At 39.4% G+C, this 17,309-nt stretch overlaps 1 protein-coding gene across 2 annotated transcripts in view; it reads left to right on the forward strand.

The window, feature by feature from the left end:
* Positions 1 to 17,309, forward strand: part of C1GALT1 (core 1 synthase, glycoprotein-N-acetylgalactosamine 3-beta-galactosyltransferase 1) — a 48,308-nt gene that overhangs the window by 17,691 nt on the left and 13,308 nt on the right. For both annotated transcript variants that reach the window (XM_019959732.2, XM_019959731.2), the window contains one exon: positions 14,325 to 14,561. In XM_019959732.2, coding sequence (XP_019815291.2) covers positions 14,342 to 14,561 — 220 coding nt within the window. In that variant the 5' untranslated portion in view covers positions 14,325 to 14,341. The remainder of the gene's footprint in view (positions 1 to 14,324; positions 14,562 to 17,309) is intronic.

The raw sequence follows: 17,309 nt of genomic DNA on the forward strand, positions 1-17,309 counted from the left end.
GCTCATACAACTCAATACCAGGAACACAAACCACGCAATCAAAAAGTGGGGAAAAGACCTAAACAGACATTTCTCTAAAGAAGACATACAGATGGCTAACGAACACATGAAAAGATGCTCAACATTGCTTATTATTAGAGAAATGCAAGTCCATTTAACATTCTTTGTAAAGCTAGTTTGGTGGTACTGAATTCTCTTAAATTTTGCTTGTCTGAAAAGCTTTTGATTTCTCCATCAATTTTGAATGAGATCCTTGCTGGGTACAGTAATCTTGGTTGTAGGTTTTTCCCTTTCAGTACTTTAAATATATCCTGCCATTCCCTTCTGACCTGCAGAGTTTCTGCTGAAAGATCAGCTGTTAAGCATATGGGGTTTCCCTTGTATGTTACTGTTGCTTCTCCCTTGCTGCTTTTAATATTCTTTCTTTGTGTTTAGCCTTTGTTCGTTTGATTAGTGTGTGTTTTGGTGTGTTTCTGCTTGGGTTTGTCCTGTATGGGACTCTTTGTGCCTCTTGGACTTGATTGATTATTTCCTTTTCCATGTTGGGGAAATTTTCAACTGTAATCTCTTCAAAAATTTTCTCATACCCTTTCTTCTTCTCGTCTTCTGGGACCCCTATTATTCGAAAGCTGGTGCATTTGATATTGTCCCAGAGGTCTCTGAAACTGTCCTCAGTTCTTTTCATTCTTTTTACTTTATTCTGCTCTTCAAAGTTATTTCCACCATTTTATCTTCCAGCTCACTGATTGATTCTTCTGCTTCAGATATTCTGCTGTTGATTCCTTCTAGAGTATTTTTAATTTCAGTAATTGTGTTGTTTGTCTCTGCATGTTTATTCTGTAATTCTTCTAGATCTTTTTAAATTGATTCCTGAATTTTATCCATTTTGCTTTCCAGGTTTTTGATCATCTTTACTGTTATTATTCTGAATTCTTTTTCAGGTAGTTTGCCTATTTCCTCTTCATTTATTTGGACTTCTGTGTTTCTAGTTTGTTCCTTCATTTATGTAGTATTTCTCTGCCTTTTCATTTTTTTTTTTAAACTTATGTGTTTGAGGTCTCCTTTTCCCAGGCTTCAAGGTTGAATTCTTTCTTCCTTTTTGATTTCTCCCCTCTAAAATTGATCCAGTGGTTTGTGTAAGTTTCTCACAGGGTGAGATTTGTGCTGTGTGTTTGTTTGTTTGTTTTTCCTCTGATGGGAAAGGCTGAGTGAGGTGGTAATCCTGTCTGCCGATGATTGGGTTTGTAGTTTTGTTTTGTTTGTTGTTTAGATGAGGCATCCTACATGGGGTGCTACTGGTGGTTGGGTGATGCTGGGTCTTGTATTATAGTGGTTTCCTTTGTATGAGTTCTCACTATTTGATACCCGCCTAGGGTTAATTCTCTGGTAGTATAGGGTCTTGGAGTCAGTGCTCCCACTGCAGAGGCTCAGGGCTTGATCTCTGGTCAGGAACGAAGATTCCACAAGTGATTTGTTATGGCATTAAGTGAAGAAGTGAAGTCGCTCAGTCGTGTCTGACTCTTTGCGACCCCATGGACTGTAGCCCACCAGGCTGCTCCATCCATGGAATTTTCTAGGCAAGAGTACTGGAGTGGGTTGCCATTTCCTTCTCCAGGGGATCTTCCCAACCCAAGGATCGAACCCAGGTCTCCCACATTGTGGGCAAACAAATATCCAAAAACAAGAAACCAAAGATGAACCCCAGACAAATGGCAGTTACAAAATCAGGCAAATAATATCTAAAATAATGGAATATGCACATATACATAAACGCCCATGAGCAAAGTCAAAACAGTTCAACAAAAATAAAGTATAATAGATTGACCCGGTTAACAAACGAAATTAAAAAAATTGTATTTACCAGTTAAGAACAAAACTAACTAAAACACAAACTGAAAAACAAAACTAAAGCAAGGTGCCAAGTGAGGAATAAAGCAATGAAAACAAAACTAACAAATATGTTGACAGGAAAGGAAAGAAAAGAAAGAAAGAATAGATATGCAAATTAAATAGAAGTAGATAAAGACGATTTACCTATATTAAAAAATTAACTGCAAGGGGAACAGAACAGTAGGAAAAGCAAAGAAAGGAATAAATGTAGAAAAATAATAATCGTTTAAAAAAATTAAAAAGGGGGGGAAAAATTCCCCAGAACTGCAAAAGCCTGATAAAGAGGCAGAGGTTTATAATACCAATAAAAAATGTGACTGAGAAAAAAAGGAAAAAACTTGGTTAGATTTCGTAGTGCCAATAAAATTGACAACTACAACTGGCGGGGGGGAGGGGGGCGGCAGCAGGGAGAAGGAAAAATCCAAAAGAATCTACAGAACAAGTCAAAACATAAAAATAATAAATGTTTTTCCTGAGTCACTGCTGTCAGAGTCCTTTCCCCAGCTGGGAGTCCCAGTCCACCTCACCTCCCTAGGATGCCCTCCAACACTGTGCTGAGCTCTGGACCTGCTGTGGGTGCAGCTCAGATTCTAATCTGCTCCTACTCTGTGTTCTTGCCTCCAGTGTCCACAGCTATCAGAACTAGTGCTTTTTCTTTTGTGGGAGCTCTCAGTGACCTTTTATATATTCCACAGACACAGAGTCTGCCTAGTGATCGTGTGGATTTAATCTGCAGCTTGTACAGCTGGTGGTAGGGTTTTGGGTCTTCTTCCTTAGCCACACTGCCCCTGGATTTCAATTGTGGTTTTATTTTCACCTCTGCACGTGGGTCGTCCATTGGCGTTTGCTCCTGAGGCTGCCCTGGAGGACTTGGGTTTGCCTCTCTGAGGGCCAGGTGTGGAGGTGGCGCAGCTGCTGGGGTTGTAGGAGTTCTGGCAGCACCAGGTACTCAGGGAAGTTGGCAGCTAGGGCAGCAGGACATATATAGTGCTCTAGAAGGGTGTGGCAACCAGTATTGGCCAATACGCTCCAGTATTCTTGCCTGGAGAACCCCTCTCTGACAGAGAAGCCTGGCAGGCCACAGTCCACAGGGTTACAACGAATCAGACGCTACCGAAGCAAACCTGTGAGCATAGGCACCAGACGTTTTTGCCTGTGGCAGCTCTGCCCCAGTGAGTGTTGAGCGTGAAGGTGGCGCAGCTGCTTGGCTTGCGCGGGCCCTGGCGGCGCCAAGTGTGCAGGGACATGACTGCCTCTGTCACAGGAGTTATGGCCCCATTAGAGTCTTTTTTCAAGCCTCTTGTAGCTGGCCATCAGAAGGCCTCTTTGGCCAGTTTTTCTCCATAGCTCCACCCATTCAGGCACTTAGAGGGCTCCCTTGCCTGGGGTCCTTTTCTGTTGTTCAGTGCATCAGGCACATAGAGGGGCCCCCGCCTGGGGTCCTACAGTATAAATCAGTGTATCAGGCATTTGATGGGCCAGTTTCTCTATTGTTCAGCTGCCAGTGTTGGTGTGGGGGGATAGAGGCTATGGTGATGACTCCACCCCCTGTGCATGACTCAGCAGGATCGCCTTGCTTCCATGGCTGCCCAGCTTTCCTTCACAGGCATTTCCCACCATAGTCTCCTCCCTCACATCCCACTCTCCGCAATCAACAGCAGCCCTCCTCCTGGGATTGCTCCACAATCCCTAAACTCCAGCTCCCAGCCACTGCAGCATCTAGGGTATGTATGGCTGTGGCAAGGACTGTCTGATTCCAGGGTATGTATGGCAGCAGCAAGGACTGTCTGATTCTCATTCCATTAAGGCTGCCACAGATCAGCTGTTTCACTCTCAGCCTTACATGTTTCTCCTCTGACTCAGCAAGTTGCCCCTGTGTGGGGATTGGACCCCTGCTTCAGTTCCCCCACCCCTGAGGGCAGGTCCAGTCCTACTCACACTTCTGTTTTCCCACTGGTTCCTTCGTCCTACTGAGTTTTGCACGGGTCTGTATATTCTTTTTTGCTGGTCAGGTACTCCTGTCCATTCTCAGCTGGTGTTCTGCATGCTCTTCTGTGTCTGAAGGTTTATTCCTGATGTATCCATGGAGAAAGATGTATTCCACATCCACCTACTCCTCTGCCATCTTCTTCCTCCCCCTGGATTATATCTTTAAGTAGATAATGTACCAAGGATGTGTGGATACTAAGTCCTTTGCATATTTGAGAATGTCTTCCTGTTACATGGATTTTTGAATGACAATTTGCTGAATATTTAAGTCTATGGGCATGTTTTTCCCCTCAAAAATTTGGGAGTTTTGCACCATTTCTTTGACATACAAGGATACACAGGAGAAAGCTGCCTAATAATTTTTTCCTTGTATTTATGCCTGTTTTTTTCCATTTTACATGCTTGGTTTGTCCTGGATACTTAGAGTTTTGTTTTGTTTTGTTTTGCTGTAAGTGAAGTTCAGAATCTCTCAACACTGCCCCATCTATTTATATTACATTTTTCTTGGTTGTATGTGAGACCTTTAAATATTTTGATGCATGGCCTTCATTTCAGTGCATTTTCCTTTATATCTTTGACTTTGTTTTCGGTTTCATTTGTTATATTCTCTTTTGAGAAATAAGTTCTCTGTTGGCTCTTCCTTTCCTATCTTTTATAGCTCTCAGTTTCTCCATAATTGCTTCAATCCCTTCAGTCTCTAAAAAACTACAAAATAGTCCTAGTTAGCTTAAGATTTTCTTTTTTGTAGAGTAAGCATTCAGGTCTGTGCTTTTCCCTTGTCTTTTGCATCCTGTGTTTATAAATTTTTTTCCACTACAAGGTTTTATGTAAGTTCCTTTTATTTCTGCTTTTTCATTTTTAAATAGAATCAATTCCAGGTAGCTTTGCTTAAAAATTATGTAGATGAAAATCTCTCTTTACCTTGTGTGTGTGTGTGCTCAGTTGCATCTGACTCTCTGTGACCCCGAGGACTGTAGCCCGCCAGGCTCCTCTGTCCTTGCGTTTCTCCAGGCAAGAATAGTGGAGTGGGTTACCATTTCCTACTCCAGGGGATTTTCCTGACCCAGGAATTGAACCTGCATCTCCTGTATCTCCTGCATTGGCAGGCAGATTCTTTACTACTGCGCCACTTGGGAAGCCCTTTATTACCTTTTACGTATAGATAATTGTTTTATTGCACCATTTGGATCTTTCCTTTAAATTTTGAGCTAGAGATCTGTGCTGCTGCTGGCTGACAGCTTCTGTTTCTAGTCATTTAGTTACCTGAGAGAGGTAAATTGGGGGACTGGGACCTTGGACAGCTGCAACTAGGAACTTTGTCTCTGACTTTTTAATTTTTTTTTTTAAGACTCTAGGCAGTAGAGGGGCCTTACCAGATTGAAGGCATGTCGTTCAAATTTGTTGTTGCTTTCCATTCTGTCAGGATTAATAGTTCACCTTAAGAAGAGGCTGGGTTTGTTTTATGGGTCAGAATATTTTTCTCTGCATAGTTACCTTTGATCTATAGTGACTGGACATCATTTTACATTCTCATCAGCAGTATATAGTGATCTAGCTTTTCCACATCACCAACGTTTGATGGTATCACTGCTTTTTATTTTAGGCATCCTTGTGGGTAAGTAGAGATATCTCATTGTGGTTTTAATTTGCATTTTTCCTCCTGCTAAATGAAGTTGAACATTTTCTCATGTGCTTGTCATCTGTACATCCTCTTCAGTGAACTGTCTGTTCATGTCCTTTGCCTATTTTCTGACTAGATTGTTTATTTATTTATTTATTTGCTGTTTTAGGATTTTTTTAATATATTTTAAATGCTAGTTCTTTGTTAGTTATGTGATTTGTAAGTATTTTCTTCCAGTTTGTAGCTTATCTTTTCATTCTTTGAGTAGGGTCTTTTACAGAGCAAAAGTTTATCAATTTTTCCCTTTTATGAATTGTGCCTTTGGAGTCAAGTCTAAGAACTCTTTGCCTAGCTCTCAATCTCAAAGATTTTTCTTCTGCAACTATAAAAATTTTTCTCATGAAACTATAAAAATTTTATAGTTGCATGTTTTACATTTAAGTCCATGTTTTACATTTGTGGTTTATTGGTGGTTTAGTTGCTCAGTTGTGTCCGACTCTTGTGACCCCATGTACTGTGGCCCGCCAGTCTCTTCTGTCCGTGGAATTCCTGGGGAAGAGTACTGGAGTGGGTTGCCATTTCCTTCTCTAGGGGATCTTCCCGACCCAGGGATTGAACTCGGTTCTCCTGCACTGCAGGCAGATTCTTTACCAACTGAGCTACCAGGGAAAGCTGCATGTTTTACATTTAAGTCCATAATCCATTTTGATTTCATTTTTATGTGATATATGAGATTTGGGTCAGGGTTTAATTTTTGCCTAGAAATATCCAGCACCATTTATCAAAAAGTTTATCTTTTCTCTATTTAGTTGCTTTTTGTATCTTTGTCAAATGTAAGTTGAGCATATTTAGGTGGTCTGTTTCTGGTTCTCTCTATTCTATTCCATTGATAGATCCACAAGTCTGTCCCTCCACCAGTACTGTAAAATTGATTTCAGTCCTTCCTTACTTGTTTTTAGTAGCTTTATGATGTCTTGAATTCAGGTTGACTGATTCCTCCTACTGTGAGAATCAGAGGGAGAATCAGAGAAAACATGAAAGTTTCAAATATAGCACCTCACATATAGTGTATTCACAAGTATTTATAATTGTGTCACTATATAAGATTCATCCCAGCTTTACAAGGAAAGTGTTTGGGGGGGAAAGTTTTTGAAAATCATTTTAATGTGGTTTGAAGGGAGAAATATGTTTTGAATATGTAAATGACACAAGTAAATATGATAATCCAGAACAGATTTATAAATACTAGACTGACAACCCTAGCAAGATATGATATAAAGTACTAAAATTAAAAAAACAAACAAACACTGAAAGTCTAGGATTTTAGGGACTTTATTATGAATTTCACCGACTTTCTTAAAGCCTTAAGAACTGGAGGAAGGATTTTCTCATGTAATAAAGGGCTTTGAAGTCTTGGTGAGAAGGACATTAGTGACCAATGGAGTGACTGAAAAGCAAGCATAGGAAAAGAGGAGCATTTATCTACAAGGATAAAAGATCAGTCTGCCCTCAGTTTCAGCACCAATGGGAAGACCATGAGTGATTTTTACAGAGTTTTAAGAAGAGAGACTGTACTCGGTCAAGTTGTACTTCATGTATAAAGGCAGTAATAAACATTCTCCAGCCTGCAGATGTTTAGAATATAGCACCAATGAGTGCCATTGTAAAAATTACTTGCTGAAACCCAGCCAACAAAAATGTGATATTAATGAAGAACTCACCTTTAGAGCAGCTGTGATAAAAGAACTATTAATGAGCATAGAATCCAATTTAAAATATATTTAAGATCAAGCAGTCATGGGAATTCCAGTGTAATTTATAGAATATAATCTATGTAAATTTTACAAAATAAAAGTAGTTCACAAAAACTGATTGCATTGGAAGTGTGTGTGTGTGTGTGTGTGTGTGTGTGTGTGTGTGTGTGTGTATGCTGATTTACACATTGCCAAAGCAAGAAATCAATCTAAATTTGAACTGTGTATTAAAAATAAGGCCTCAGATTGCTTTATGTTTTTCATAATCTTTCTCTTTACTGGGATTGTTTAGAGGAGGGAGGTCACATCATACGTGTTTAGCTGATGTTCAAAGTTAATTTAGATTCATTTAATTTTCCTTTTATTCTATAAATTCAAATCTAATTTAACATGTTAAATCTTTAAAGTAACATGACTAATATAATCCCAATTCTGTAAAATGATAGTACAGTGGTTAAGAGTCTGAACTCTTGTTTCCGATTGCTAGTATGACCCAGGGAAGCTTACTAATCTCTGTGTGTCTGAGTTCATCTGTAAAATGGGATTAATAGTCCCTAGTTCATGATTTGTAGGTGATCTATATAAAGCTGTTATCAGTACAGGGCTCAAATGTTAGGTATAATTACCTGTTCCTTTCATCTCTGTTATTCATAAAGATGTTATTCATGTGTGTAAGGGTACTCACCAAGTGTTAATGGTAATTGTTTCTAAGTGATGGGATTTGGGGCAGTTTCTTTCTCAGGTAGTTCTGTGTTTGCTTGATTTTTTTTTTTTTTTTTAAACCAGTGAAGAGCACAAAACTGTTCCTTAAAAAATGAAACTGAATTTCAGTTGTTCCAGCACTTTTGCATCTAAAATCTATATTTTTTAAGTCTCCTCAAATGATTCTGATTATGCATCAGATTTGGAAAGTGATTGGCATTGATAATTTCCCTGCACTGTGTTCTGTTTAGTATATATTGAAGCCCCTAGAAAGTGTGGTTTGAGTAAGCTATGTCTTCCTCCAGTGTGGTCTACTTCAGCACTCTTGTCAAGAATCTGAAGAGACGAGGGTGATGATTTTGGCCAAAAATTGGAGTGAGGCTTGGGGTACATTCCACTGACATGAAATAGCTCTTTTATGCCAGGAACAGGAAAGAAAAGTGAAGGTATACAGAAATTTAGTCATAAGACAGGAGCCCTTGAAAGGAAATGGGCTAAAAGCAGTAGGGATAAGTCAACCCGTGCCGGCTGAAACTTCTCTAGACAGGAAAGGGTAAGACTATGTCAGGCATCAAACAGCATCACAAAATATTTTAAAGTTAAAAACAAATTTCATAAAATCAAGAAGTTAACTTTCCTTCCATTCACCCCAGAACAGGTGTCTTTCTAAAAAAGTGCCACCTCAACTAAGAAAACCCTGTCTATAACATGTCACTAGCTTTCTACAAATAATACAACCTCCATGCTTCCAAAGTAGGCTTGTTTTGAAGCACAGAATCTTGGGAGATGGTTGGGTAACAGGTTAGTATTCATGCTTACTGGAGCTCGATCAGCACTTCCTTCACTTCAGATAGTTGCTGTGATGATAGAAATAAGAATTTTCTCTGGCCCTGCAGTCCTTACGTCCTCTTCTCAGTCACAGTGCTTCCTGTCTGAGTGTTACTATTATTGAATACCATTGTAACTATTGCTCTCCTGTACCTGGAGTGGTAGACTCTGCAGCCGTGGAAATTTCAATTGGATTTTTTCCCTTCTGAGGCTGTGACGTAATTATATTTGGTGTTAAGACAAGGAAAGTCACAGCCAGTACAAAAAGAAGAAAAAGTCAAAACTACTGTGTTAGAAGACAGAGTGTCAGTGGGAGAATCAGATAACATGGGGACTTGCTTGCAGTGTGACTCCTAGTCGATGTCTTGGCTTCTTAAGTGTCTGCTAGTGTTACCTCAGTAGCTTTCCTCCTGGTTCACCACTTCAGTATTACCCTGCCAGTCTTTCTATATTTACCATAAGAAATTTGGAGTTACGATACCTTTCACTTACTTCTCTCAGCTTGTTTTCAATTCATGGTGCTTTCAAATCACTAACCTCAATTGTAGGTCAGGTGTTAATGCACACTCCACATAATAGCAAACAGAATTGAACAGACGTTTTAATATGTAATCTCAGACCAAGATTCTGGCTACAGCAAAGTCTAAAGAACAGGGCTTCAAATAATCTAGAAAATTTTAGAGTTTCAAAAAGAAGCACTTAAAGCAGGAAAGGTATTTTTCCTGAAATAGTAGATTACACCTCTTGAAATCTGAATGGAGATAAAGACAGCAGGAAGGAGAATTTGAGGGCCCTGGCCCTCAGGGAAAACAGCAGGAAGACTGGACAAACTGATTTCTGCTTTCCTCTGGGAAATTAAATGGGGGAGTTGAGCAGGACATCTGTACTCATCTATACTTTATTCCCCATGAACTTAAAGTTACAGGTAAGATAAAGCAAAAGAAGTAAACAAGTGCCTGCTAGTTTCATATTGGTAATTTCCATCTCTGATATTGAGCAACTGTCTTCTCTACCTCCCCTTAGTGTCATTCTTTGCAAATTGGAATTACTATTCAAAAGAGGGCCTGAGATACAAGATAGAGAATAAGCATAGTATAGACCCAGGAATCAAACCAGGGTCTCCTGCATTGCAGGCAGATTCTTTACCATCTGAGCTATCAGGGAAGCCCATTGGAATAAAGATTTCCATATCAAACATACATACAGTAAATATGTATTAAATTGGATAAAACAAAAGGTCATATGAAAATATTTTTATATAAAGCTTTTCCTAATAAATATTAATATAGAAAAATATGTAAATCATAAATGCAGAATTTAATATCTTGAAGACAACATCATGTAGCCACTACTCATTTGTTTTATCTGATTATAAAATACTTTCTTTTTATAGGTGTTTGAATAACATATCTTTTCCCATCCTTTGCTCTTAACTTTCTGTATGTATTTAATGTATGTCTCTTGTAAGCAGTGTATACTTGGGTTTATTTTTCTTCTAGACTGGTAGGTAATCTTTATCTTTGAATTCCAATCTTAGTCTTTTTACGGTTAATGCCATTGCCAATAAACTTGTGTTTAAGTCAGTTATATTACTATTTGTTTTCTTTCTGTCTCATTTATTTTTATCCATTTCTTCCTTTTTTCTTGCCTTGAAAATACCTTTGATTAAAGTATTAATCATTAAGTGTTGTTTTATTTTTTTCTGTTAAGAGTTTTACTTACATATTTTTACTTTTTTTTAATGATTACAATAGTCCTTCTTTTATACTCTCCTAGTCTTTTACAGTCTGATATTAGCATTTTTACACAACAAAATGATTTTAGAACACTTAAACTCCTTGTAGCCTCACAATTTTTGTGCCAGTTTTATCATTTATTGTAATGATAATAGTAACAATGTCTTGTGGGAACATTTTAATGTTTTATCTAGCCAATGTTCATTTGGATTTACTTAGCAATATATATATGGAATCCCAGGTGACACTAGTGGTAAAAAAAAAAACCTACCTGCCGAAACGGGAGATGCATAAGAAACCTAGGTTCGATTCCTGAGTTGGGAAGATCCCCTGGAAAAAGGCATGACACGCCACTCCAGTATTCTTGCCTGGAGAATCCCATGGAGAGAGGAGCCTAGTTGGCTACAGCACGTAGGGTTGCAAACAGTCGCATACGCATCAATACATACAGTAACTTTTTATGGTTTACCCTTCCTTCTTACAATTCTGAATTTTCATCTAAAATTCTTTTCTTTCTGCCTGAAGTACTCCTTTTAGTATTTCTTTTAAGAATAAAGCTGATTTTTGTTTTTTAATCTTTTTCAGGTTTATTTTTGAAGGCTATTTTTGCTAGATATAGAATGCTTTCTTTGTCTTTGATTTTTGGCAGTTTTGCTGTGGTTTATCTTGGTATCATTTTCTTTGTAGGGGTGTGTGTGTGTGTGTGTGTGTGTGTGTGTGTGTTTTATGGAGCCTCCTGAATCTGAGAGTTGGTAGTCTTTTGTCTGTTTTGGGAAATGTTCAGTCATTTGTTCTTCACATGCTCTTTCTCATCAATCAGTTATCTTTTTTTCTTCAAAGATCCCAGTTAGCACATATGTTAGACCTTTTTACTCTGTTTCTTATGTTTCTTTTGCTCAGTTCTTTACTGACCATCTTTGTCTCTTTTTGTACTTTAGTCTGTGTAATTTCTTCTGACCTGGCTTTTGACTTACTCATTTTTCTCTTTATCTGTGTTTTTTCTATACCTTCTATCTTTGTCTTGTCATTTAACTTATTGACTAACTAAAAGTTATTAGTAGGAAAATCTCTTACCTAAGTCTCCTGTGGGTCTGTTTCTATTTCCTACTATTTTCTGTCTTCATTCAAGGTTTTAAAAATTTATAAAAATTTATCACTATAAAAAATTATAGTGATAATTTGAAGTTCTCCATGATTTTTTACTTCTCCAGAAGACTTTTATGTTTTGCAGTTAGGCTAGGGCCAGATCACCCTAATCCGTCAGTGGTTAAGATGATTCCAACTTGGCTTCAATCCTGGTGAAAGTTGGCCTAATTTCTGCTCCATCCTTGTTCCTAGATGTGGCTTTTCAGGGTCCAAATAAAAGCCTGGGTGTTTTCCAGAACCTCTTCTCTTAGGCAGATGTTGGGCTCAGTTTTTTCCTTACCTTCTTTGCCTTAGCTCTTCTTTTCTCTGTCAGAGTCAGTGGTTGTCTTGAGGAATGAAGCCACGCTAGGTGTCCAGCCCTCCTTTCTTGGCTTCTTTCTATTTCCAGATCTTGCCTCCCCCAGCCCCCTGCAATTCTCACGGCCTTGATATCTTAGCACTGTCAGCAGATTTATATCTTTTTACATTTTGTTCAGTTTTGCTGGTTGTACTTAGGTTTAGTTTTTAAAAACCTAGCTGTTCTGGAAATATAACCACATGAAGTTGTTTGTTGTTCCAGTGGTGATCATTGGTTTGTTTATTTTATAAAATATTTCAAAACAATTTTTATTTTGATGGTCATATTTCCCAGACCCCTGCCTTCACTACACACATCCATTGTCCTGTGCTGTTAGTGGGGAGTGGGTAAAGAGTCTGAAAAACGCAGTGGGAAGAGCGCTGACTTTTTAAGCAGACGGACTTGGGTTCAAGTCATAGCTTTTATCGATTGTGTCAGCCTGTGCGAGTTAGGTTTTTAAATGTTTCTGTTTTCTTTTTTAACGTTACTTATTCATTTTATGGCTGTTCTGGGTCTTTGTTGCTGCGTGAGGGCTTTCTCTAGTTATGTTGAGTGGGGTCTCCTTTCTCGTTGTGGTGCATGGACTTCTCGTGGTGGTGGCTTCTCTTGTTGTAGAGCACAAACGCTGGGGTGTGCATGCTCCGGTACTTGCCGCACATAGGCTCACTCAGTAGCTGTGGTGTGCAGGCTTCAGCAGCTGTGGCCCCTGGGCTTAGATGCCTTGAGGCATGTGGAATCTTCCCAGACCAGGCGTGGAACTTGTGTCCTCTGCATTAGCAGGCAGATTCTTAACCACCGGACCACCAGGGAAGTCCCAAATTTCTGTTCCTGTTCTCTTGTCTGCACAGTGGTCACAGTGAGAATGAAGAGTGAAATTAAAACTTTTTTCAAGTGGAATGAAGTGTGGACTGCATCTGGCATGTGATCAGTGCTTAGCAAACATTTAAAAATATTATCTTGGGGAGTTGGAAACTATAGATTTAGGACTGTTCTCATAGGAATTTATAAGTTCAACATGTAGTGATTATTAGCAAACCCTTAAAATGGACCCGTTTGGTTGTCAGGCAGTTCAGCAGGCATTTATCCAGCAGCCACTGTTCCCAGGCACCCTCCTTAATCCTAGTGATATGTGGAAGCTGTTCAGGGTCTTGCAGTCCAGTGGGATAACAGTGAACACCCTCAGCAGTGAGCAGAGGGCGGCCGCATCCAGCGTTGCAGTGAGCCCCAGGCATTGGGGCACAGGGGTTGGCAACCTTTGTCTTTAAAGGGCTAGATGAGGCTTTGTGGGATGAACTGCCGCTGCTGCCGCTACTCAGCTTTGCTGTTGTAGAGCAGAAGCAGCCGTTCTCCAGATTGGGCCTGGGTATGTTCCAGTTAAACTTCATTTACAAAATCAGGTGGCAGATAGGTTTGGCCTGAAGGTCCTGAAACAGTGCTGACTCTAGCCTTCACAAGCTAAGACTGTTTCTTATATTTTTAAAGGTGGTTTAAAAAGGAAGAAAGATAATATACAAAAGACCATCTGTGGTCCACAAATCCTTAAGTATTTTATTTCTTATTCTTTATAGAAAAAAATTGCTGACCCCTTATTAGAGTATATAGAGGAAAAAAGTATATATAAGTACTTTGATAGCAAAGAAAGAAAAAGAATGTGGCAGTCTGGCTTGGATCCATGGAGGATCTTGGTGAGAAGAACAGATAATTCTGTGTGCAAATAGAGACATATTTACCTGTGTCCCCCCCAACAATGATCCTCCTAGTAGCTACTCATTTATTTTATCGAACTGTCCATAATGTGTGTTTCAGCAGCAAATAGAGGGATGAAAGTTAAATACTCTTAGAAATGTTCTCCTTGTAAAGGAATTATCATTCCAAGATCAGGAAGATCTCCTGGAGAAGGAAATGGCAACCCACTCTAGTATCCTTGCCTGAGAAATGCTATGAACAGAGGAGCCTGGTGGGTTACAGTTCTGCTGCTGCTAAGTCACTTCAGTCGTGTCCAACTTTTGCGACCCATGGACTGTAGCCCGCCAGCCTCCTCTGTCCATGGGATTCTCCAGGCAAGAACTCTGAAGTGAATTGTCATGCCCTCCTCAGGGGATCTTCCCGATGCAGGGATCAAACCTGCGTCTCTTCTGTCTCCTGCATCGGCAGGCAGGTTCTTTACCACCAGCGCCACCACAGTCCATAGGGTTGCAAAACATTAGATGTGCCTTAGCAACTAAAACAATAACATCAGTAACATAGCTAACAGTTACCAGTCCTCTTGGTATGTGTATTACTTTATAATTTATAACACCATAATAATTTGTTTCTTACAGAGATACATTTTCGGGAAATGGCCTCTAAATCTTGGCTGAATATTTTAACCTTCCTTTGTGGATCAGCAGTCGGATTTGTTTTATGCTCTCAGCTACTTAGTATTTTGTTGGAAGAACAGAAGGACATCCAGCCTAGTATTCTTCATAATGATCCTCACGCTAGGCATTCAGATGACAATGAACAGAATCATCTAGAAGGACAGATGAACTTCGATGCAGATGCCAGCCAACATAAAGGTGTGGTTTACTGTATTAAGGAGTAAATAGAAACTGTACTTTTCAATATGTTTAAGTGTTGAGAGAATTAGAAAAAGTTGCTTACATGAATCTTGTTATATCACTGTATCTTTTGATGGAAATGAGCTTAACTCCAGATATTAAATGACAATTCTTGGTTTGCCTCAGGAGAAAGAAATTACTAAAACCCAGATTTATTTAGGATGTAAGATATTAATTTTGAATTTATTTTTAAATAGTTCAGAAAATATAACTTGGAGAAAAGCAAAACTTTCAGATTAGATTTAGTTCTAAAACTTTTAATTTTGTTTTCATGGTTCATATCTGTGTCTGTTTTTTTCTGTTACCTTGTTTTAGTCTTGTTTTTTGCTTAGTGTTGTTTTCCTAGAGAAACTCAAGAGGTATATATAAATTTCGATTTACTGTTTATCAGTGTCTGACATAACTAGTCTTTTCTCCTTTCGAGAGGCATAAAACTGTTAGGGAAGTAGAAACCAGGCGTGTGTTACATCGATATGACGTGACTTCACTTTCCCCTGGTCCTCTGCCTCCGACCAGGTGTTCCCAACCGTGTCCTCTCCATGCCCCTTGAATGCTGCTTTGCTCTCAGCCTCTGTTCTTTGGCTCTTTCTTTGCCTGTGTGATGTAATCAGTCCTCATAATTTTAGTTTCCATCTGTTCCTTGCTGTCTTTCCCTTAACCTAGTTCCAGACAGTATGAGAAGGCATTCACAATTCAAAGGTCTCTGCAAATGGTGATTTATTTGACAGAAAATACAGTAGCTTGAAAAAAAGGTTGGAATTCTGGGATGCAACAGGGTCCCACATTAAGGGGTGTTTGTCTTATCTTTTTGGCAGTAAATTGCTTCTTTCCTACCTCTCAATCTAAGGTTGAGGGTGAGGTACACATCCTGGTTATCTTATAAACTAGCAAGTACATGCATACGATGACAAAGTGTCATGTGTGTGAGTGATTCTATGACAGTGGTTCATCTCTGAGCAGCTGTGTTCTTACCATAGAGCAGTTTGATGGCTGTGCACTGGCTATGCACCGTTGCTCTAGGCTCTAGTTGTTCAGTGGGAGCCAGGCTTCTCTACTGGTAGGCTGTTCTAGATCAGCCTCACTGCAGGCACATAAATTAGGACCTACTTGTCCTACTTGATGGTCTGCAAAATGTAGGTATGCTAAAGGTTTCTCACAGACTTAACATGTAAATCATACTCCTTCCTTTCCTTTACAATCCTAAAATGTTTTCTTCCTCCTATTTTTATATAACTCACTACTTTCTGCCTCAGTCATGGTAGGTGCTTTCCTCTGCTTACCAGTCAATCCTGTTTCTCATAAATGTTGACAGTCTACTTCTTTGCCATTTTTTAGGTTACTTCTCTTAGTCTGTAGCATTCTTCCCCTAAATCAGACCTTCAGCTATATCCATGTACTTGCACTCAACCAAACTTCACTGTGTCCTTTGTCCTTTCTTCTGCTGAATTTCATTTAAAGACCTAATTTCTGCATTGTCTCTTATTTTTCCTGATAGTGCTTTATATCCCCTTCTTCTCTGTTCTAGCCAACTTCCCATTCACTATTCTGTAGTCTTTATCAGCCATTACTTTACCCCTCAGTTCATTGAAACCTTTACACATACCTCTCTTACAGCATCTCTTAATATACAGCGAGTATTGGTTTGCATGCCAAGTTCCCATGCTGGAATGAATTCTCCTGTGGCAAAATATGTGTTTTATTCATCTTTTTATCTCCTTTACCAGCGCATGCCCATCACAGAGTAATGAACGAATGAGTAATTGAAAGAATGAGAAACACTGTCTACCAGATTGCAACTGTAGGGAGAAGGATGTCTTGCTCTATGTGAAACATATTAAGGATTTCTGCTCCCACCACAGTCCTTCCCGCCCAGGATTTGGCATATATGTACAACTAGGAGATTGAACCCCTCCTCTGTATGAAAATATGAATGCTCTCTGCCTGAAAAGAGGGCAGTTTTGTCTGGTTTTGGATTGCAAATTCTTGATATTCAGAGGGACAATTAGAATATTTTCATGCCCTTCTGAGCATTTCCCTCTACTCGCTCTCAGTCAGTTAACTAGAAATGTATGCCTCCAGTTGTTAATTTTTCACAGGACTGAGCTTTTGTAACTGATTGACCTTAACTTCAAGGACATTTCCTCAGCTTGCTGCCTAGAGCGTTGCTACACAAAGTGCAATTTTGTAGAGTCATGCTGGTCTACAACTAGAAAAGTATGGACATCAGAATTAAACAGTTAGGAACTTTTATGGTAATTGGACAATAATTTTGTGTAAATCTAAACATAAAAACTTAGGGCTTGTGTTTTTGTATTCATTTTTGAAATTTTATTTTATTATTCATTTTTGGCATGTTGCAAAAGTATAGGTCTCTGCTGCTGCTGCTGCTGCTAAGTCGCTTAAGTCGTGTCCGACTCTGTGCGACCCCATAGACGGCAGCCCACCAGGCTTCCCTTCCCTGGGATTCTCCAGGCAAGAACACTGGAGTGGGTTGCCATTTCCTTCTCCAGTGCATGAAAGTGAAAAGTGAAAGTGAAGTCGCTCAGTCGTGTCCGACTGCTAGCGACCCCATGGACTGCAGCCTACCAGGCTCCTTTGTCCATGGGATTTTCCAGGCAAGAGTACTGGAGTGGGGTGCCATTGCCTTCTCCGATAAGTCTCTAACTACTGGAAATAAAAATTGATCCTTCACCAAGCACTGATCCG

This window comes from Bos indicus, chromosome 4, assembly GCF_029378745.1.
Source record: "Bos indicus isolate NIAB-ARS_2022 breed Sahiwal x Tharparkar chromosome 4, NIAB-ARS_B.indTharparkar_mat_pri_1.0, whole genome shotgun sequence".
NCBI classification, from domain to species: domain Eukaryota; kingdom Metazoa; phylum Chordata; class Mammalia; order Artiodactyla; family Bovidae; genus Bos; species Bos indicus.